We start from the raw sequence: 23321 nt of genomic DNA, 5'->3' as shown, positions 1-23321 counted from the left end.
TTGCCTTTCTGTCTATAATCTTCTGTCTTTTGCTTTTCTCCTGCAGTATCAGCGTCGTCCTCCATAGCTAACTCAGTTTCTGGGGGGAGTGGAGGCTTTGCCTACGAGGGTTATGGCCTCTGTAGCCCTCCCATACTGTCCTCCACAGACCCTCTCCTCCTGGCCATGTCCCATGTCCCAGCCCCCTCTGGCCCCCCATCTGTCCACCCAGGACCTCCTCCAGAGGGCCAGACCCACAGTTCTACCCTTCCCAGGGTGCATCACACCCAGCCAGCCTCGGCTCCTCCAGTGGCCCCCTCTGGAGGTCGCCGCAGCTTCCTGTCCGGAGAGGAGCACCAGGGAGGAGGGCGTCTGGGTGCCATCTCTCCCATCCACGCTGCCCAGCAGATGGCAGAGATGGCGTGCACTGCCTCCATGGTGGAGGAGGTGCCCTGTTGCCCGCTGGTCATGCCCCTGTCCCTGAACGTGAGTTGTGATGCCCAAGGGAGCTCAACTCCCCTCACCCCTCTGCCCCCCCAGGACCCCCCTACTTCCTCAGCCAGAGAGTCCCTACAACTCTCCTACCCCTCTGTTTCCCGCGGCGACCGCTCCCAGCAGCCCGTGGTGCTCCATCAGCCTTTCTCTTCAGTGGGCGGAGCCAAGGCCCCCTCGTTACCCCAGAGCCCGGCTCCCCACCAGCACACGGCAGGGGGGCCCAGTGAGTCGGACGGGGAGGGTCGAGGGGTGGGGGGTCGGGGGGGCTTTGTGGACAGCACCATCAAGACTCTGGATGAGAAGCTGAGGAACCTGCTGTACCAGGAGTACGCTCCCATGTACCCATCAGGCACTGCTGCGGAGACACCCGGCTCGGGGACAGAGTACGTCCAGTCCCCTCCTGGGCCCGACAGTGCCACCCTGGGGTCAGGAAACAGCACACCTGGACCCATGGGGGAAGGGCGCTACCGGACAGGGGAACAGCTGGTAAACATAGAACATGTCATCCATAGAACTCATAGAAAGCATCCCAAATGGCACCATATTTCCTGAATTAGTGCAGTACTTTTGACCAGAGCCCTATGGGCGCCATTTGGGACTCAAACATACTTTCCTTTCTGAGATTATAGTTGTTTTCTTTACCCACACCCCAGACTACATGTAAAGTACACGCAATCTACCTATACCATTCATCCTTACATGTTGGCCATTCTCCCTTTAACAACGACTGCATTAAATTACCCTCATACATTATATTACCCTCATGCCCTCTCTTTCTCTGCTTCAATCTTTTACCGTCTCTCTTTTCTCAACCCTCCCTCACCACTTTGTCTTTCAGCCTCAGATCCCAGAGAGGATGGACAGTTTAAGCGCGTTGAGTGATTCTGCCATGTGTGGTATGTACACTACTGTGTTGTGTGTAGGCTACAACATTACAGTTGCAATTCTTTTCCTTTAACTTATAGGTCAGCTGTCAGCTGTCACTGTTGTGGAAGTGCAAGATCAAAATCAAGTTATTGTAGTTTTTCAGATAACCTAGATAATCTCTCTCATTCTCTCTGTCTGCAGCCCCCATGTCTAGGAGAAAGAACATACTTCACTCTACCTCCTGCTCTGGTTCGGGCTCCAGTGGCCGGTCTAAGGTACTTTACTGTATTACATGCTACACAGATCATACACGTGACGTTAGCTAGCGAGCTAACGTTTGATAGCGAGCTAAGGTTCGATAGCTAACCAACAGTGCGCTTTAACTTGCAATAAAAGGGACTTTCTGGCTAAATTAGAAACTTACATCTGAAAATGGAGCTAGACTCTTACCCGAATACATGGATGAACGCTTCACGGCGGACTGGAACCATTTAACTCTGCTTTGTTTGTAGCTACATCTTGTTTGGCCAGCGTTGTCAAGTCCCTCCGGTTCACACTGACCGTGGTGTGTGCAGAAAGTAGACCTAAACGTTTTCGATAGCGCCTGCTAAATTCAGGGCATTCAATGTTGAGAGAAGTAGCAAAACTTTTGTAGATCGATGGCTAACGTTATATATTTCAARAACGGCGCGTTAGAAAGGACTGTTAACACATACTGAGCAGCTCGCGTTATAAACAGAAGCATGCTACATTGCAGACCAATCCAAACTCATCTCCCGGTATGTCCAGCCCATCCATTATCTCAGCCAATCATGGCTAAAAGGAAGATTCCTGTCTTTTCCGTAGCTAAACCAGCTTCCTAGTTTCCTGAAACAAGTCACATATTTGTTCCCAATAGTCATTATCCACTACTACCTCTAGAGGTGCAATACCTCTTAGTTACGCCTACATACAATGCCCGACTAATGGTCGTTTTCAAATATAACTATAAAGTTTTCAAATAGTCTTATAAAGTTAGTTTTGTAGAGGAAACGGCGAATGCGGTATTTTAGACCGGTATCATAATTACCTGCAAAGGTATTCAGTTGGAAGTGGCTCTTTAAACAATAACTTTATCATTGCTGTTGTCATCCGTGTCTTTAGATGATCATAGGCCCTCCTGACATGGTGACGCGAGGAGAGCTGAAGCAGAGGAGTTGGAGCAGCGCTGCCTCCCCAGCACATCCTGCTGGCCACTCAGACCACCGCAGCAGTGCCCAGGCAATGGCCATGGCCCCCTCCACCACCATCGGACGCTTCTCCGTGGTCAGCACCGAGGACGAGGTCACCCTGAGGACCCGCAGCAGCCGCTACTCTGCGCCGCCCGACTTCTACCTGGATACACCCCCCTCCATGGCCAAACGGGCGTCACTGCCGCGCGCCTCCACTACCACTTCCATGTCTGTCGATGTTACGGTCCACGCACACCCACGCTTCCTGTCGTCAGACTCGGGGGCGGAGAGTAGTCCCGCCAAGCTGGCCCCGGCCACACCTTCACGGCACGGCCACTCGGGGGAGCGGAGAGGAAGTGACCTCATGAAGAGGGCGGTGGCCTTCCTGCGCCGTTCGGGCCGTCGCAGTAGTAGTGTGCAGAGCTCTGATTCGCCGAGCCGGCAGGGGGGCGTGCACGGCTCGGCCTATGTCAGTAGTGACAACGACTCCGAGATGGAGGACTCGGATATGAAGAGAGAGCTGACCAGACTCAAGGAGAAGTAAGTTGTGTGTCTTTAGAACAGAGGTTCCCAAACTTTTTTGCTTCGTGACCCACCAATTGTCTTTTGAGTCGCAAACCACCATAAGGGTAGAGCGGTGAAGAAAAATACACAGACCAAATAATATTTTTTTTTAAAGCAGTTTGAAAGCTAATCTCTTGCAATTCCACACAATTCTATAAAAACATTTTTTAAGCAAATGTTGCATTTTGACATGGCTAATGCTGTGTTCTTATTCTTAAACATTATAACAAAATCAATGAGGTACTGATTGTCTAGCTTTTACTTTCTTGATTGTAAATTCTCAAAGAATAGGTCCATTATCTTTTCTACAGACTTTCTACTTGATTATAGTCATTTATGTTTACACTGAAAGTGTTTTTCTTTCACTTATTTTAATTACATTTTTTGGGGCCATTTCATCCTGCAACCCACTTGGACATCTGCCGTGACCCAGAAGTGCGTCCCGACCCATAGTTTGGGAACCACTGGTCTAGAAGACAATTATCTGGAGGAATCAGCCACCTTACCCTTTATCTAAACCTATCTCTCCTCCCCCTCCCCTCCACCCAGGCATTTGAAGGAGATTTCGGAGCTGCAGTCCCACCAGAGAGGGGAAATAGAGCTGCTGTACCGAAGGCTGGGTAAAGCCACTCCACCCCCACTAGGTTTCTCCCACACAGCTCCCCCCAAGCGGAAGAGCAAGCACAAGCACAAACTGAAGGCTGGCAAACTCCTCAGTCCTCTGGTACAACAGCTGAGGAACGTCACCACCAAAACCAGTGATTCTAGCAAAACCAGTGAGTATGAGGGCACTGAAACCAGTCACTCCACTGATGGTGTTGAACTGCGAGATACACCTGGGATTGAACCTGGCTTGAACCCAGCTTGTCTGCGCAACTTAAGATTGCATCAGCCCACTAAAGCCTGGGCAGGTCCTCAGGTCTGAGGCAAGGTAACTCTCATCATGTGAATATAGTAGCAGGTTTAAATTGTAATATATGGGCCGTGGTCAAAATAATTGAACTAAATAGGGAACAGGGTGCCATTTGTGATGCACTTTGTCTATCTGTCCAGGTTTCTGTGTGTAATATTTACAGTTGAAATCGGAAGTTGACATACACCTTAGCCAAATACATTTGAACTCAGTTTTTCACAATTCCTGACATTTAATCCTAGTAAAAATGTCCTGTCTTAGGTCAGTTAGGATCACCACTTTATTGTAAGAATGTGAAATGTCAGAATAATAGTAGAGAGAATGATTTCTTTCAGCTTTTATTTCTTTCAACGCATTCCCAGTGGGTCAGAAGTTTGCATACACTCAATGAGTATTTGGTAGCATTGCCTTTAAATTGCTTAACTTGGGTCAAACGGTTCGGGTAGCCTTCCACAAGCTTCCCACAATAAGTTGGGTGAATTTTGGCCCATTCCTCCTGACAGAGCTCGTGTAACTGAGTCAGGTTTGTTGGCCTCCTTGCTCGCACACGCATTTTCAGTTTTGAAAATTTTCTATAGGCTTGAGGTCAGGGCTTGGCCACTCCAATATCTTGACTTTGTTGTCCTTAAGCCATAACTTTGGAAGTATGTTTGGGGTCCTTGTCCATTTGGAAGACCCATTTGCGACCAAGCTTTAACTTCCTGACTAATGTCTTGAGATGTTGCTTCAATATATCCACATAATTTTCCTGCCTCATGATGCCATCTATTTTGTGAAGTGCACCAGTCCCTCCTGCAGCAAAGCACCCCCACAACATGATGCTGCCACCCCCGTGCTTCACGGTTGGGATGGTGTTCTTCGGCTTGCAAGCCTCCCCCTTTTTCCTCCAAACATAACGATGGTCATTATGGCCAATCAGTTCTATTTTTGTTTCATCAGACTAGAGGACATTTCTCCAAAAAGTACAATCTTTGTCCCCATGTGCAGTTGCAAACCGTAGTCTGGCTTTTTTTATGGCGGTTTTGGAGCAGTGGCTTCTTCATTGCTGAGTGGTCTTTCAGGTTATGTCGATATAGGACATATAGGTCGATATACTTTTGTAGCTGTTTCCTCCAGCATCTTCACAAGGTCCTTTGCTGTTGTTCTGGGATTGATTTGCACTTTTTGCACCAAAATTACGTTCATCTCTAGGAGACAGAACGCGCCTCCTTCCTGAGCGGTATGACAACTGCGTGGTCCCATGGTGTCTATACTTGCGTACTATTGTTTGTACAGATGAACGTGGTACCTTCAGGCGTTTGGAAATTGCTCCCAAGGATGAACCAGACTTGTGGAGGTCTACAATTTTTTTTCTGAGGTCTTGGCTGATTTCTTTTGATTTTCCCATGATGTCAAGCGCAGAGGCACTGACTTTGAAGGTAGGCCTTGAAATGCATCCACAGGTACACCTCCAATTGACTCAAATTATGTCAATTAGCCTATCAAAAGCTTCTAAAGCCATGAAATAATTTTCTGTAATTTTCCAATCTGTTTAAAGGCACAGACAACATAGTGTATGTAAACCTCTGACCCACTGGAATTGTGATACAGTGAAATAATCCGTCTGTAAACAATTGTTAGGAAAATTACTTGTTTCATGCACAAAGTAGATGTCCTAACCGACTTGCCAAAAGTATACTTTGTTAACAAGTAATTTGTGGAGTGGTTGAAAAACGAGTTTTAATGACTCCAACCTAAGTGTATGTAAACTTCCGACTTCAACTGTATATTGGTCTGTGTAGGTGAGCCTACAGTGAGTCTGAACGGGTCTCCGGCAAAAGCTCCAGTTCAGTCAGACAGCAAAGCCCATTCAGGTACCAGTCACCTGGCTACCTCCATCTCTGAGCCCGTCCAGACCCAGCAGCCCTGCTCCCTCAAGGGTTCCCTCTCCTCAGACAACATTTACGCTGGAGCTGGACTACACGGAGAGGGGACAGGTCCACAGACTCCACCAAGCCAAGGTGACCCACAAACTACATGTCCCAACATGYAAAAGGAGACACTATCAGAGTTTCCAAAATCCGGTAACTTTCCATACATTTCCAGGTTTTCCAGAAATCCTGATTTGAGGATATCAGATTTCCTGCTTATTCCCTCCTGATTCTGTGAATATTCCAACTTGGATTTCTGGAAAACCTGGGAATTTGGGGAATGTGATGGGAATTTTGCCACCCTAACTATCTGTTTTATTACATTCATTTCACCCAAATGACAAGCAACAGATACAGATACATATTGTGGGTCATACTCATGTTTAGAGGAAGTGCTGCAATAGGATGCCTTAGAAAATGTGTTTTATATGATGGAACACAAAGTTACATTGACCTTTATCAGGCATCTGTAGCCTTTAACATATGGTTCTGACATAGGTTGCTGTTCAAACTCATTTCTCAAGCGGGTTCTGGTCAGAGCTTTGTGCTCTTCTTACCCTGGTGTTCTGTGTCTCTTCTCCTCCTTTCCTCTCCTCCTCCTCTCCACAGGCTGGCCCGCTTACCCTCCACCACCTGAGAGAGTGACCTATAAATCCAGTAGCAAACCACGCGCTAGATTCCTCAGTGGGCCTGTGTCTCTGTCTATCTGTTTGTATCTCCTCCTCTCCTCCATTGCTCCACCACTCCCCACTCACTCTGCTTCTCGTCCTCCTCCACTGCCATCCTTCCTCCCCTCCTTCCTCCTCTTTTCATGTCTTCCTCTTCTCCTCTCCTCCACGCCTCTCCTCCTCTTTACCCAGTGAGCAAAATTACTTTGAAAAGATGTAAAGATGACGTTGAGATGACGTTCATTTTCTGTTCTGAACGAAAGTTGAAAATACGTATTTTCCGGATGTTGAAAATACATTTATCCAGACATAAAAAATACATATTTTGGGGGGTTATTGTTTCTATGGTCATATTTCAACCCTACRTAATTTAACTTATATTTAAATGTTAATGAAGAAAGAATTATATCACATTACAGGAAAATGGAGCAAAATGAAGATTGCAGAATATTTATTATTGCTCCCATCTGTCACCTTTTCAAAAGCTTCAGAACTGGAAGTGATCATGTTTTCTGACAAGCAACAGAAAGAACACTTCAACAACATTATCAGTAACCGTTATGGAAACTCTTTACTTTCTATGACTGTGATATGTTTCTCTACCTTTGTTGAATTGACTGACTGTGAGTTGCTCTGGACAAGAGTGTCTGCTCAATGAACTAAATGTAAAAATGAACACACAACTGGGCATTATTCAAATGAGCTCTGGTCGGTMCGGACTGTAATGTGCAGTCCAAACTTGTGAAACATATACGTCTATGATTGGTTCAGATTTGGTACGGTATGGACTAAAAATCAACGTCTATGGATGTTGAAATCAAGGCTGGTTCTGGGCCGGATCAAAAAATGACGTCTGTAGATGTTGAAGTACTGACCATCTTTTAACTATGGATGTCCGGATATCCTCATCCTCATCCTCTAGCTCTTTTCTTTTTTTTCTCCCCCTCTTTTTCCTTCCTCCATCCCATCCTCTCCCCTGTGTCTCTCTGATTCTCTGATTCTCTGAACAACAGTGAAATGTCTCTCTCTGTCTGTTGTGCTTGGCTGATGAGTAGTGGATGTACAGTATAGTAGTAATGCACTGCAGCAGTACTGTGTACTCGGCTCACTCTCACTCTCTGCTCCTGTCTGTCTGTCTGTCTATCTCTGCCCCTGCAGTCCTGCCTAGTGGACCCCGTCTGCATGGCTACACACAGCCACTGTTATTTTGCGCCCTGTTGGTTACGAGCTCTCTCGCTCTCTCTCTCTCTCTCTCTCTCTCTCTCTCTCACTCGTTTTCTCTCTCTCTCAGACCTCTCACAGTTCTGTGGCTCACTTCTAGAGGGACTGCATGATTGGCCTGTCCAGCCGTGTTCAGATAGTTGTCTAAACCGTGCTTTCCCACAGTGTTATGTGTGTGATGATGTTGCATCTGGCTTTTGAGCAGATCTTTGTAGCAGTGTGACTGTATGTTTTTAGACGTACGTCTATGTGTGTTTATGTTTTCGTGTTGCTTGGAGTCCTAACTCTGTTTATCTCCTAGGGTCAACTCTGAAACGGCTCTGCCTTGGTAAAGAGCGTGGTAGGGGTAAGTATAATTTGCAGCAAAGACATTAGCCATTTGGAGAATCCCAAACTATTCATTGTATTTATTTATTCAATGACTTCATTTATTTATTATTGTATCTACTCATGTACCTTGTTTTCTTTCCCCAAAGTTCCTCTCGTAAGTAAGAGTAGAAGTACATTTCATTAGATTAGAATGCATTTTATAAACAAGAGGGGCCATCTAGTGTTCATTTTAGCTACCTTTACTTAGATAACATGTTTCAGCAACAGAGCTAGTTGGAACCAGAGTACGTAAGCGGAGTTCAGAGGTCGGAAATCCCACTCATTCCTCACGCTCCACATCCTTTCCAACCACTTGCAACCAGTTCGCTAAAAAACGCTCCTTCCTCACAGGGGGAAAAAACCCCAGTTGTTCCAAATTCGCTCCATTCATTAAAATCCCCATTTAACCAACACCCATCTGTTTCTGTGACTACCTAGACCTACCATTCGGTTTTGAAGTGCTGAAACCAAACCATATGATTTGAATGAAAATTATTTTAATAAACAACATGAAAAGGTGACTGTAAGAAGCGCTAATCATTTGAATTAGGCTACATGTCGTATTAAACGGCATATACACACTCTAAATAGGTCAGGAGCCAGACAGGTAGCCTAAGTATTGTATTATTTAGGCTATATTATTAGCCATTTATTTCAATTATTTCAAGGCTATACCCTACAAAGAAATACATTTTGTTGTATTAAATCATTATAGTCAATTAATTGCCCATATAGGCTGACTTAGAATTAAATACAAATGAAACTAAAAATGCCTTATTAGGCTYAGTCTACAGTGCCTTTGAATTCATTTTTAGAAACATGAAGCCAGAGTCTGGCTTCAGGCTCATGTGATGGTGCCTGGAGAGCAGGCCAGCAGTGGAGAATACCCTCTCTGCGTTTGCAGAACCACTAGGGATGCTAAACACCCCTCAGGCTACTCTTGCTAGGCAGGGATGCAGAGTTTTTATTTTTCTATAGGTAGGTCTAAAGGTTTTTAGGCAAAATAGCCCTATTAAAACAGAAAGCTCCTTGAAAGGGGTAATGTAATATGTCTGGCCTATTGGGCAAAAATCTATTAGAACCCATTGTATAGATAATATAACTTTTAAGAGATCACATTTTTTGTTTATAAATCATTTGCTACAATGACACACTTAGCTCGCTACCCACCTCATTCCTTTCTGTTATCATGTGCACGTAGTAAGTACACCATCATGCTTTTGGGATAGGTGTCTTTTCAGATTCCACAATGATTATTTAGTTGTGGACACTACATCACTGCATTCCCTCTCTTGCTCTTGGTTTCTTTATGAAAATATTCAGCCAACTCCATGACAGTAGCTAAAGCAATGGGCAGTAGCAGCACACAAGTAGCCTACAAATGCATGCTGGGCCGGGCATTTCCTGAGCTCCTGAAGTGAGCGGTACTGGAGCGAAATTGAAGCAGGTGAGAAGGCTGATGCTCCAGCCTTTGGGAATCTCACTCCACACTCCAGTCAAATTGGGCACTCCTCGCTCTGCTCCAGCTCCGCTCCGCTCACATACTCTGTTTGGAACTTGAGGCAGGGTCTGAACAGTATGTCCATCTCCCAGGGACTGGATCAGGCTCAGGTGCATCCAACCAGCCGTCCCAGCAACAGACAGCCAGCTCCACCCCTCCTCCCCACCAGCCAATAGCAGGGTTGGCCCAAGCCCAGGCCAACAACAGCAACAACAAGACAGGCACCTTCACTGGCGCTTACCCTGGCGCCTACATAGGCTCCTATGCAGGGTCCTTCACAGACGACCTCCACAGACTGGTGGATGACTGGGCCATGGAGGCCCTGGCTGTCTCCTGGCGGCCACGGCCCAGTTCCCTCAGCTTCAGTGGGCAGCCTCGTTGGAACGACGACCCCATGGGGCCCAGAACCAGAGCCAGACTGGCCAGCGCTCCAGATGTGAGTAGTTGTTGGATACGGTATGTATCTGCGTTTAACTGTTTATGTACTATGCATTATTTATTAGTAGGGGTGTAGCTAAATGAGTTCAACTAGTATTTGTTTTCTTTAAAATTATATATTGATTTTTCTTTACTTGATTGATCATTTCTGGCACAATAGAACCAGGGTGGGAAATTGACTTTTTGGTCCACCAGCCACTGTGGTAGGTAGATAAAAAAAATCTACCAGCCAATCAGATTTTTCACCAGCCAAAATATTTTCCTTTACTTACACACAGAAATATTTTCCTTTTCTTACACAAAAAAAAATCACAAATAACTGATGACCATTTGTAAAATTGTTWAAACAAGAAATATATTACTAGTAATAAGTCATGTGGTATATTGATCAATTTAATTAAATGTGTGTGGCCTGAATCTTTTATCCAATGAACAGTATGTTAAAATAAATAATTTAGATAAAATAGTAAAGACAGATTCACAGTTCTGTAACTGAGCATTAAGCATCAACAAAGTGCCTTCCCTACCACACAATGCTGAGTCATGCAGTTTATTTATTATTATAAACTGGGTGGTTCGAGCCCTGAATTCTGATTAGCTGGCAGTATTGGTATTTCAGACTGTATACCACAAGTACGACAAAACACGTATTTTTACTGCTCTAATTACGTTGGTAACCAGTTTATAATAGCAATGAGGCACCTCAGGGGTTTGTGGTAAATGGCCAATAACCACACCCCCTCAGTCCTTATTGCTTAATTATAGTCCAGGGCTCTAAACTGACATTTGTTACAAGGAGTAAATAAATAGATATTTAGAAGCACACAAATAAGTGTAGGAGCACAATAAAAGTATTTGGGTGTTTTAATGATAAGAATTAATAAGAGTTTATGAATATGTTTCTTGGAGTCTTCAATGCTCAGTCAAGCACAATGTACCCCCAAATATTTGAGTCACTAGGGGTGTGTTCGTAAATTCACTCTGGAGTGCCAGAGACTGCTCTGGGCGTTTGTAATTCAGAGTTTTGTCAGATTGTCCATTAGTAAATAATGCGTTTCGTAGGGCCGGTCTTTGCTGTTCTGCAAGCCAAAAACTGTCGCCCCTCCCCAGTAGAATAGTCACAGTAAGCAAAATTATGTTGAAGATACATTTAAAAGACGTATTTTCCAGACGTTGAAGTTAGGTTCAATTTAGATTCTTAATGAAAGGTGAAAATGTATTTTCCGTATGTTTAAAATAAAATTTTCCAGAACATTGAAAAGGCATCTTTTCCAGACATTAATAAATATTTATTTTCCAGACGTTGAAATCAGGTTCATTTTCAGTTCTGAAGGAAAGATGAAAACTGATTTTCTGGATGTTGAAAATATGTATTTTACAGACATGGAAAATGTATTTTCCAGATGTTGAAATCAGGCACATTTTTGGTTCTAAATGAAAATTGAAAATAAGTAATTTATTGGTGTCTATGTTTGGGTCAAGTCAAGGCTGGTCCAGACCGTACAAAATCCGAATCAAACATATGATTGGTTCAGATTTGGTCCGGACCATAAAACCAATGTCCGTGGATGTGGAAATCAAGGCCAGTCTGGAACGGCACCAAAAAAAGACATCCAAAAGTCCGTGTTTAATGAGGTGTAGCCATTTCAAGTGTTGCTTGAAATTGAATTTTCTGAATGCCCATCTATGTGGCAAGCTTACCATTTGTAAAACACCAAAAATCTACTTCTGGACAGGACCAAAACAAGATGTCCAAAAGACGTCAGCTCATGCTTAMTGGGGTGTAGCCTAACATGTCGGCCCACTATGGAATTTTATGAATGCCCATCCATTTGTAAAACAGGCCATTGCATTGGCTTAGTTAGTCTTGATTCCTGTGACTAATCAGTTTGGCTATTYAAGTTCTGAATATCAGCTACCCAACTTGATCAGCAGTTATCGCGAGCCTATTTGCAATGTGTTTACACAGCGGGAAATGCAGAAGTATTTTCTTTTTAAATAGGATCAGCTTGTCAAAAATGTATGGATACAAACTTGAAACCACCGATCATGACAATGGTGTGCAACTCCTGGACAACAGTTGTGATTGTCCATTCCATATTGTCCATTTTACTTTCACTGCATGATGTAAAAAGTGTCCTTAGGCTACAGAAAAGACAACATAGTCGTTSTACCATATCCTATATCTTCTACATGTTCTTACCCGCCAATGCCAAAATTTCCCTGCATTTGGCAGCTGGCGGGTGTTCATTTCCCATCCAGAATAGAAACAATGGACTAGTCCCAAGTGCAAAATTTACCAGCTGGCACTCCAGACAGACTTAATCATACATTGAATTAATTTGAAAGAAAACAATTACTATTTGAAGCCAGGTCTGGAATAGTTAAGATGAAAGCCTGTGGTGACTGAAAGCTCACCTCTATATCTTTCTCCTCAGGCACCTGCCAGGACAGCCCCTGGCTGTGAAGGCCCCCAGCTCTCCCTGTCATGGCCGATGATTGACAGCCAGGCCCAGGGGTCAGTGATGAGGACCAGCTCCCCGGGACAGGCAGGGTTCCATCCTAGCTATATGGTGGCCCATCCAGCCCCAGACCTGTTTGGGGGGCTGCCACCTTCGCCTCTCTCACCCTTCTGTGTAAGCCAGTGGCCTGAGCTGCTGTCCTCCTTGGGTTCAGGGGTGTTTGCTTTCTCKATCGTGCCCCCAGCCTGGGGCACCCCGACTTCCGCCCCTGCTCCACCCTACGAGCCCCCCGACCCCAAAACCAGGACCCTCTAATCCTCTAACCCTTGTAGCATCATGTCTTCCAACTATGTTACCAAAAAATAAGTCATATGTAGTTAGAGCTGTGGTCAACTCTACGCACAGTATGTAAACTGTATATATTTAACCAGCATGTATGTATATAGTAAGCATTTGTATATATAGCCCATATATGTTATCAATGTGTGTGACATTATCAACCTCAATTTACATACCTCATATGTATGTACATAAGGGACATATGTATATTTTATCACCTGTGTGAATGTGCTGTAGTGTATATAAGGTGTGTAATACATTCATTATATTTGCATAATCCATTCGTTGTATAATCCAACATTTGTTTGTGCATATAAGCTTTCTGTGTATTGAAATGATCTATTTCTATATCATTCATTCCTACTGTAAGTCTTTGTACATAAACGGTTCATGTTTGTGTGTTTATCACCCATATGTGTGTATGTGTACCCCTGTGTGTGTGTGTGTTTTTGTGAGACATGTTGGACACACACTGTTATCCATATGTACAGTAGGGGCTGCAGGGCTCTGTCCTAACCCAGAAGAGAGCCATTCACCATCTTGCCGTCACTGTGAAGCCTTGTCACCCTGGTTACCAGCCTGGTCACAAGCCTTGTTACCCAGGTCACCAGCTGTGTCACCCTGGCTAACAGCCTGGTGACACTGTTGGTTTCCCTGGTTACTAGCCGTGTCACCCTGGTTACCAGGACCGTCTGSTTTATTACTCTGATATTTATGTTGTAATATACTTCCTTCATTCTCATTGAAACTCTTACAACGCTAGTGCTTGAARTAGTCCTAAGAAATGTGGAAGAACTTGAACTTAACCTGCAGGAGAAATATCCTGCAAGAGTGCCTTGAACAGTAGTWTCAGTTAATTCTAACACAAGCATGAGGCCGTTTGACTTAAGTTAGGATAATGGGGTCATATTATGTTTGTGGTTTTGTCTTTAAAAAGGTACTAGGTATATTTGTGTGAATGTTATATTTAGGGGGAAAAAAACAGGTTGGTTATATTCAGGTTGCCAATTTAGAATGTTGGCAGTATGACCAAGTTATTGGTTGTTTTGTGAATATTATAATAACATTATCTAATGTAGTACTGTAAGATTCACACAGTGCACTGAGGCTATGTGTTGGCCTCTTTGTACAGAGGCTTCTACAAAGCAGTAGCTATACGATTTTGCTCCACTGACCACGGCCTGCATGAACACACACGAAAGCTTGCACAGGATAAGTGCAAGAGTTAGGGGCATTCTCCGGGKGATAGCTAGTGTTACTTGGCGGTCACAAAACAGTGGATATTTCATACTGTACTGTATGCGTAGAACTAAAGGGTTTCTCGGTATGTACATTCCTATAGTATGCCTTATTGTAGGTTTGGATCATTCACCTGTGTGGTTTCAGTATTAAGGGGGTCATTCCACGAATAGTGCCTTTCATGGCCTTGTGACATTGTGTGTGTGTGTACATTTTTATAAAACACGTAATTTAACAGTTGGTTCACATACTTTTCCGCTCCTACTAAGCTAAACACGCAATTTAACAGTTGGTTCACACAAGTCCAATAGTAGCATGTTTTCATGAAAGTAAATACGTTGTTTCCTCTGAAAATTCCCATTTTGGCATGTCCCACATCATGTTTGACAATTTTAACCCACTTCACCACAAAACAGTCCCAAAGTTTTCACCATCATTGTAAAGCCGTAGTTATTTTCTTGCTTTGACCAAGTACCAATGGGTCCCTCAGGTTTAAGGTCAGCCCTGTTACATGAACTGAACTCTCCTTTAAAAAGAAAAATGTAACATCTAATAGTCAAACATAGTGTAAAAGCAGGTGAGCTGGTTCCCCTCTTTTTGTCCATTTCCAGTGTTTTGTGGTGGAAAACTGAGCGAGTCGATCATAACACGTCAGCCTCGTTACCCCTAGACAGATAGGCTACACATTWGTTAACAAGTTCACATTTTTGGTTAACCTTGCATTGAATTGCGCCTCTCTGTTCCATACCTCCTGAGTTATGGCTTAATTAAGATGAAATCGCCGACGCTTTTACTTTAATTGGCACTTTTACAGCCATTTCTTCTCTGAGATTGGAAAACGTGTTTTTATGTAGTTTAACATTTCCTCTTTATGACAGAAATAAATATATATATTTCTTTGTATTATTACACTACTGACAAGGCACTCTATTCKTGGAATGACACAAGTATGGGTTTTGTTCATTTTGTTTAGGGTTAATGCACAGTACCGTATGACATATATGAATGTTAGAGGCCGGTATGATATATAATGATTTGTAATCTATTGCATGACCTTAACAAGTTGACTCGTCTAAAGCCCATGTAGTAACCAACGGATAAAATGTGCATTTCATACAGTATCTGTGGAGGTTGTTGGTTAAAAAAGTCAATGTTCAATAAGGAGTTAGATCATTGATGTAAGATCAGTCATAAGCTGTATTATAAGGATAACAAGTATACACTTATACAGTAACTAATGTAGTGCTGTGTGTTGATGACAGAGACGGGGCTATGTCTTCTAACTGCACAGTTCTTCCACTTTAGTCTTCTGAGATGATCAGAATCACAAGACCAGCCTAGTGTGTATCAATCAATACTTCTTTCATTTTGGTTTTGTGTTGTATGACGCAATCATTTAAATCCAGTATAACACACATCATCTTGTACAATAATATCTATCAACAAAGTTCAGAAATCACATGACCCAAACAATCCCAGCAAACGCTCCATACCCGGAATGTGRGATAAATAGTGTCTGTCACTACTACACGCATTCAGCCAATAGCTTCCTTTGCCAACCAGTTGGCAATTCTTGGATATAAATCATTTACTTGTTATGGTTTGAAGCCCTTTCCTAACTGTAYAGTCGTTCAGTCAGTTCAGTTTGAATTGAACTTTTGTAGACGAATAGTGCAGAATGTTCTGCTCTGAATCCAATCTTCCATCCCATGCAAAGCGAGACTTGTGTTCTCTGTAAACAGCATCTGGCCTATGCAGCTATTGACAGGACTCATCATGCGCTCACTATACACAGCAAGGCTTTCTCTGAACTCTGATCTGTGACGCTTGCACTAGAAGCTCTGCTCTCTGTACGATTGCTTTTGCCTAGCTTATACTCTCCCTGCACTTTCCTGACACACTGGTCAGTAAGCGCTCATCTCGCTCACAAAGATTGTACATATTTGAAGACAGAAATAAATAATAAACTTGTTTTTGCTTGACAACATGTTTTCTCTGCGTCTGTTATATTCAGTAGCGGTGCATGGGTAAAATCACTGGGGAAGGTTCTGATTTGTGTGTGTGTGTGTGTGTGTGTGTGTGTGTGTTTGTGAAAGCAGAAAAACATGTTGACTCACCCTACTTGTAGAGAAACGCCAATGCCATCCTCCTCACATGTTGACAAAAATGGTATATCACTATGTTATACACTCTAAAAAGAAAAGGTTCCTGGAGTATCCTTTAGGGCAGTAGTTCCCAAACTTTTTACAGTCCCGTACCCCTTCAAACATTCAACCTCCAGCTGTGTACCCCCTCTAGCACCAGGGTCAGCACACTCAAATGTTTTTTTGCCATCATTATAAGCCTGCATTTATTAAACATAAGAATGAGTGAGTGGGAAGTGACAAAGAGCTCTTATAGGACCAGGGCACAAATAATAATATAATAATAATCAATCATTTTGCTCTTTATTTAGCCATCTTACATATAAAACCTTATTTGTTCATCAAAAATTGTGAATAACTCACCACAGCTTAATTAATGAGAAGAGTGTGCTTGAAAGGATGCATATAACTCTGCAATGTTGGGTTGTATTGGAGAGAGTCTCAGTCTTAAATAATTTTCCACCCAGTTTGTGCCTGTATTTAGTTTTCATGCTAGTGAGGGCCGTGAATCCACTCTCACATAGGTACGTGGTTGCAAATGGCATCAGTGTCTTAACAGCCCGATTTGCCAAGGCAGGATACTCTGAGCGCAGCCCTATCTAGAAATCTTGTAGTGGCTCCTGATTAAATTACATTTTCATAGAATCACTTTTTGCAATTTCGATGAGGCTCTCTTGTTCAGATATCGGTAATTGGGCTTGAGGCAGGGGATGAAAGGGATAACGAATCCAGTTGTTTGTGTCGTCCKTTTCGTAAAAGTAACTGCGTAATTGCACACCCAGCTCACTCAGGTGTTTCGCTATATCACATTTGACATTGTCCGTAAGCTTGAGTTTATTTGCACACAAAAATCACACAACAATGAAAAGACCTGTGTGTTGTCCTTGTTAATGCAGACAGAGAAGAGCTCCAACTTCTTAATCATAGCCTCAGTTTTGTCCCACACATTGAATGTAGTTGCAGAGAGTCCCTGTAATCCTAGATTCAGATCATTCATGCGAGGAAAAAACATCACCAAGATAGGCCAGTCGTGTGAGAAACTTGTCATCATGCAAGCGGTCAGACAAGTGAAAATGATGGTCAGTAAAGAAAACTTTAAGCTTGTCTCTCAATTTAAAAAGACGTGTCAATACTTTGCCCCTTGATAACCAGCACACTTCTGTATGTTGTAAATGTGTTACATGGTTGCTGCCCATATCATTGCATAGTGCAGAAAATACACAAGAGTTCAGGGGCCTTGCTTTAAAAAAGTTAACCATTTTCTCTGTAGTGTCCAAAAAGTATTTCAAGCTGTCAGGCATTCCCTTGGCAGCAAGAAGCTCTTAGTGGATTCTGCAGTGTACCCAAGTGACGTCGGGAGCAACTACTTGCACGTGCGTTACCACTCCACTATGTCTCCCTGTCATGGCTTTTGCGCCATCAGTACAGATACCAACACATCTTGACCACCAAAGTCCATTTGATGTCACACAGCTGTCCAGTACTTWAAAAATATCCTCTCATGTTATCCTGGTTTCCAGTGGTTTGCAGAAGAGCATGTCTTCCTKAATTGACCCCCAATAAACGTAATGGACATATACCAGGACATATACCCGCCACGTCTGTTGACTCATCCAGCTGTAACGCATATAATTCACTGGCTTGTATGCGAAGCAGTAATTGTTTCAAAACATCTCCTGCCATGTCACTGATGCATGGTGAAACAGTGTTGTTTGATGAAGGCATTGTCTGTATAGTTTTTTAGGCCTTTTYTCTCAGCATTGTCCCAGCCATATCCGCAGCAGCAGCAGGAAGAAATATTTCCTCCACAATAGTCTGGGGCTTGCCTGTCCTAACCACTTGGTAGCTCACCATATAAGACGCTTCTAGCCCCTTCTTATTAATGGTATCTGTTGCTTTTATACATGTCTTACTACTCGAAAGTCATCTTTATTCTTTATTCTCCAAAAACTCCTGTGGCTTATTTTTCAAATTGTCATGTTTCGTTTCTAAATGTTTGCGCAAGAGTGAATGTTTCCTGTGAGAGAGTAACGGTTAATGTGATTGGATGTTAATTATTTGACGACGCTACCTGTGGGGTGGCAGGGTAGTCTAGTGGTTAGAGAGTTGGACTAGTAACTGAAAGGTTGCAAGTTCGAATCCCTGAGCTGACAAGGTACAAATCTGTCCTTCTGCCCCTGAACAATTCTTATTTTCTGCCCCTGAACAATTCTTATTTTCATTAAATTTTTCTTGGTACATTGTTTGAGGAAGCCTGGCTTCCCTTGGCAGCCATGAATACAAACCACTGGTTGTATTACTTCTGTAGTCCAAGTTTACACCCAAAATGGCACCCTATTACATAAAGTAGTGCACTATATGGGTCATTTTACAGAAGTGGTTCAAATTGGGGTTTGGAAGAAAATTCATATTGTGTTCGATTTTTAGCAAACTTTCATCACGTCCTACCACATGTCAGATAGACATATCTACTACTCACACACTTTTTTTGTATTGCATATTTTATTTTTATTTGACTGAATTCCTTACCAGGCACAACATTTGTCACTACTGAAAAAATTGTCAAGAAGTTGCATTAAAGGGTGAAGCATGTACACTTGTACGCTTCCGGCGCCGACAGAGATGGCCGCCTCGCTTCGCGTTCCTAGRAAACTATGCAGTATTTTGTTTTTTTATGTGTTTTTTCTTACATTGGTACCCCAGGTAATCTTAGGTTTCATTACATACAGTCGGGAGGAGCTACTGAATATAAGAGCAATGTCAACTCACCATCATTACAACCAGGAATATGACTCTCCCGAAGCGGATCCTGTGTTTTGCCTTCCACCCAGTACAATGGATCTGATCCCAGCCGGCGACCCTAAACAACGACGCCGTAAAAGGGGCAAACGAAGCGGTCTTCTGGTCAGGCTTCGGAGACGGGCACATCGCGCTCCACTCCCTAGCATACTACTCGCCAATGTCCAGTCTCTTGACAACAAGGTTGATGAAATCCGAGCAAGGGTAACATTCCAGAGAGACCATCAAGACGACTGTAACGTTCTTTGCTTCAATGGAAACATGGCTCACTCGGAGACGCTAACGGAGTCGGTGCAGCCAGCTGGTTTCTTCACGCATCGCGGACAGAAACAAACATCTTTCTGGTAAGAAGAGGGGCGGGGGTGTATGCTTATGATTAACGAGACGTGGTGTAATCATAACAACATACAGGAACTCAAGTCATTCTGTTCACTCTGATTTAGAATTCTCACAATCAAATGTCGACCGCATTATCTACCAAGGGAATTCTCTTCGATTATATCACATATATTCCCCCCCAAGCAGACACATCGATGGCCCTAAACGAACTTTATCTGACTTTGTAAACTGGAAACCACACACCCGAGGCTGCATTTATCGTAGCTGGGGATTTTAACAAGGCTAATCTGAAAACAAAACTCCCTAAATTCTATTAGCATATCGATTGTGCTACCAGGGCTGGTAAAACCTTGGATCATTGTTATATAACTTCCGCGACGCATATAAGGCCCTCCCCCGCCCTCCTTTCGGAAAAGCTGACCATGACTCCATTTGTTGCTTCCAGCCTACAAACAGAAACTAAAACAGAAAGCTCCCGCGCTCAGGTCTGTTCAACGCTGGTCGACCAATCTATTCCATTCTTCAAGACTGCTTCGATCAGGTGATTGGGATATGTTCCGCATTGCGTCCAACAACAACATTGACGATACGCTGATTCGGTGAGCGAGTTCATTGAAAGTGCATTGACGATGTCGCCCCACAGCAACGATTAAAACATTCCAAACCAGAAACCGTGGATTGATGGCAGCATTCACGTGAACTGAAAGCGCGAACCACTGCTTTTAACCAGGGCAAGGTGACCGGAAACATGACCGAATAAAACAGTGTAGCTATTCCTCCGCAAGGCAATCAAACAAGCTAAGTGCCAGTATAGAGACAAAGTAGAGTCGCAATTCAACAGCTCGACACAGAGGTATGTGGCAGGGTCTACAGTCAATCACGGATTACAAAAAGAAAACACTCGCACCAGATGTCTTGCTCCCAGACAGACTAAATAACTTTTTTGCTCGCTTTGAGGACAATACAGTGCCACTGACACGGCCCGCTACCAAAACCTGCGGGCTCTCCTTCACTGCAGCCGAGGTGAGTAAAACATTAAAACGTGTTAACCCTGCAAGGCTGCAGGCCCAGACGGCATTCCCAGCCGCGTCCTCAGAGCATGCGCAGACCAGCTGGCTGGTGTGTTAAAGGACAATTCAATCAATCCTTATCCAGTCTGCTGTTCCACATGCTTCAAGAGGGCACCATTGTTCCTGTTCCCAAGAAAGCTAAGGTAACTGAGCTAAACGACTACCGCCCCGTAGCACTCACTTCCGTCATCATGAAGTGCTTTGAGAGACTAGTCAAGAACCTATCACCTCCACCCTACCTGACACCCTAGACCCACTCCAATTTGCTTACCGACCCAATAGGTCCACAGACGACGCAATCGCAACCACACTGCACACTGCCCTAACCCATCTGGACAAGAGGAATACCTATGTGAGAATGCTGTTCATCGACTACAGCTCAGCATTTAACACCATAGTACCCTCCAAACTCGTCATCAAGCTCGAGACCCTGGGTCTCGACCCCGCCCTGTGCAACTGGTCTGGACTTCCTGACGGGCCGCCCCCAGGTGGTGAGGGTAGGTAACAACATCTCCACCCCGCTGATCCTCAACACTGGGCCCACAAGGGTGCGTTCTGAGCCCTCTCCTGTACTCCCTGTTCACCCAGACTGCGTGGCCATGCACGCCTCCAACTCAATCATCAAGTTTGCGGACGACACTACAGTGGTAGGCTTGATTACCAACAACGACGAGCGGCCTACAGGGAGGAGGTGAGGGCCCTCGGAGTGTGGTGTCAGGAAAAATAACCTCACACTCAACGTCAACAACAAAAGAGATGATTGTGGACTTCAGGAAACAGCAGAGGGAGCACCCCCTATCCACATCGACGGGACAGTAGTGGAGAAGGTGGAAAGTTTTAAGTTCCTCGGTGTACACATCACGGACAAACTGAATTGGTCCACCCACACAGACAGCGTTGTGAAGAAGGCGCAGAGCGCCTCTTCAACCTCAGGAGGCTGAAGAAATTCGGCTTGTCACCAAAAGCACTCACAAATTCTACAGATGCACAATCGAGAGCATCCTGTCGGGCTGTATCACCGCCTGGTACGGCAACTGCCCCGCCCACAACCATAAGGCTATCCAGAGGGTAGTGAGTTCTGCACAACGCATCACCGGGGCAAACTACCTGCCCTCCAGGACACCTACACCACCCATGTCACAGGAAGGCCATAAAGATCATCAAGGACAACAACCACCCGAGCCACTGCCTGTTCACCCCGCTATCATCCAGAAGGCGAGGTCAGTACAGGTGCATCAAAGCAGGGACCGAGAGACTGAAAAACAGCTTCTATCTCAAGGCCATCAGACTGTTAAACAGCCACCACTAACATTTAGTGGCCGCTGCCAACATACTGACTCAACTCCAGCCACTTTAATAATGGGAATTGATGGAAATTATGTAAAAATGTATCACTAGCCACTTTAAACAATGCACTTAATATAATGTTACATACCCTACATTACTCATCTCATATGTATATGTATTTACTGTACTCTATATCATCTACTGATCTTGCCATCTTTATGTAATACATGTATCACTAGCCACTTTAAACTACCACTCTATGTTTATATACCCTACATTACTCATCTCATATGTATATACTGACTCTATACCATCTACTGCATCTTGCCTATGCCGTTCTTACCATCACTCATTCATATATCTTTATGTACATATTCTTATCCCTTTACACTTGTGTGTATAAGGTAGTAGTTGTGGAATTGTTAGGTTAGATTACTTGTTGGTTATTACGGCATTGTCGGAACTAGAAGCACAAGCATTGCTACACTCGCATTAACTCTGCTAACCATGTGTATGTGACAAATACAATTTATTTGATTTATTTGATTATAAGCATGTACATACTTATATTACAAATTAATTTGGGACATTTTATCTGCTTTCAAAATGTACAACAAACATTACATTTAAAAACATGACTTCTTTACCTGATTATCAAAACCTGAATTTAGAGAAATATAATCTTTATAGTTCTCTGTAAAATGTTGATTGTGGATTCTGAAATTTCTTATGCATGAATACATTGTTTTTTGTTAGATGTTTAAATTCTCTTTTCCTATCTTTATTTTGGCAAATAAGAGGTGTTTCGTAGTGACCTGGTATACTGTATAAATTGTGAACTTAGTTGCTTACTTAATTGATCCGTAACTAATGCGACAATGTGATTGACAAATTATTATCACAATCAATAGGATCCAAAATAAAATATTATCTATGCGTTTAATGTAGATTATCATTTCAGATGTTTTTTTTCTCAATAAATGTAAAGAGAGTCAATTAACAATCAAGTGTCAATAGCAAAACAAAGCTAATTGTTTTAGTTGTGACTGTTTCGTGTTGGTCAAGTTGACTTATTTTGGTCTTTAATGAATCCCCATAGCTAGCATATGGCTAGCTACTACCTTTGACAGATGTACATCCCCAAAAAACATATTCTAGTCCCACAAGCATTATTTTCATATTTTCTGAAATATTTGTTCAGTATTTAATAGAGCTGTTACRGTGAACGTATTAATGCCACACCGGCGATCACGAGTCATGACGGCAGTCAMATTTCACGTGACCATTAGCTGAAGGTAAGGTGACACAGTGTGTGACACTGCATTGGATTATAATTATTTCTTTCAAATCAACATAAATAATTTGAGTCTGTAACAAAAACAATTTAAAAAAAATCGCAACTGAGCTTCCTTAGCTGGAATATAAAAGTGCTGAGTCAACCTTTAGGACGTCATTTAAAAAAAAAAGATGTTACTGCTACATTTCAACACGAGCACGTCATAGTCA

At 43.3% G+C, this 23321-nt stretch overlaps 1 protein-coding gene across 4 annotated transcripts in view; it reads left to right on the top strand.

Annotated features, from left to right (window-relative positions):
• Positions 1-16163, top strand: part of wnk2 (WNK lysine deficient protein kinase 2) — a 66788-nt gene extending 50625 nt beyond the window's left edge. The window contains exons 19-28 of one of the 4 annotated variants that reach the window (XM_070443247.1): positions 47-960; positions 1313-1370; positions 1543-1616; positions 2485-3092; positions 3666-3892; positions 5811-6029; positions 6549-6623; positions 8130-8174; positions 9791-10134; positions 12575-16163. In XM_070443247.1, the coding sequence (XP_070299348.1) occupies positions 47-960; positions 1313-1370; positions 1543-1616; positions 2485-3092; positions 3666-3892; positions 5811-6029; positions 6549-6623; positions 8130-8174; positions 9791-10134; positions 12575-12913 (2903 nt within the window). In that variant the 3' untranslated portion in view covers positions 12914-16163. Of the gene's footprint in view, positions 1-46; positions 961-1312; positions 1371-1542; positions 1617-2484; positions 3093-3665; positions 3893-5810; positions 6030-6548; positions 6648-8129; positions 8175-9790; positions 10155-12574 lie in introns of all 4 variants that reach the window. The other 3 variants (XM_070443244.1, XM_070443252.1, XM_023986179.2) reach the window with 3 other exon arrangements.
• The last annotated feature ends 7158 nt before the right edge of the window (positions 16164-23321 follow it).

This window comes from Salvelinus sp. IW2-2015, linkage group LG1, assembly GCF_002910315.2.
Source record: "Salvelinus sp. IW2-2015 linkage group LG1, ASM291031v2, whole genome shotgun sequence".
Taxonomy (NCBI): Eukaryota; Metazoa; Chordata; class Actinopteri; order Salmoniformes; family Salmonidae; genus Salvelinus; species Salvelinus sp. IW2-2015.
This window is presented reverse-complemented; position numbering and strand designations above follow the sequence as displayed.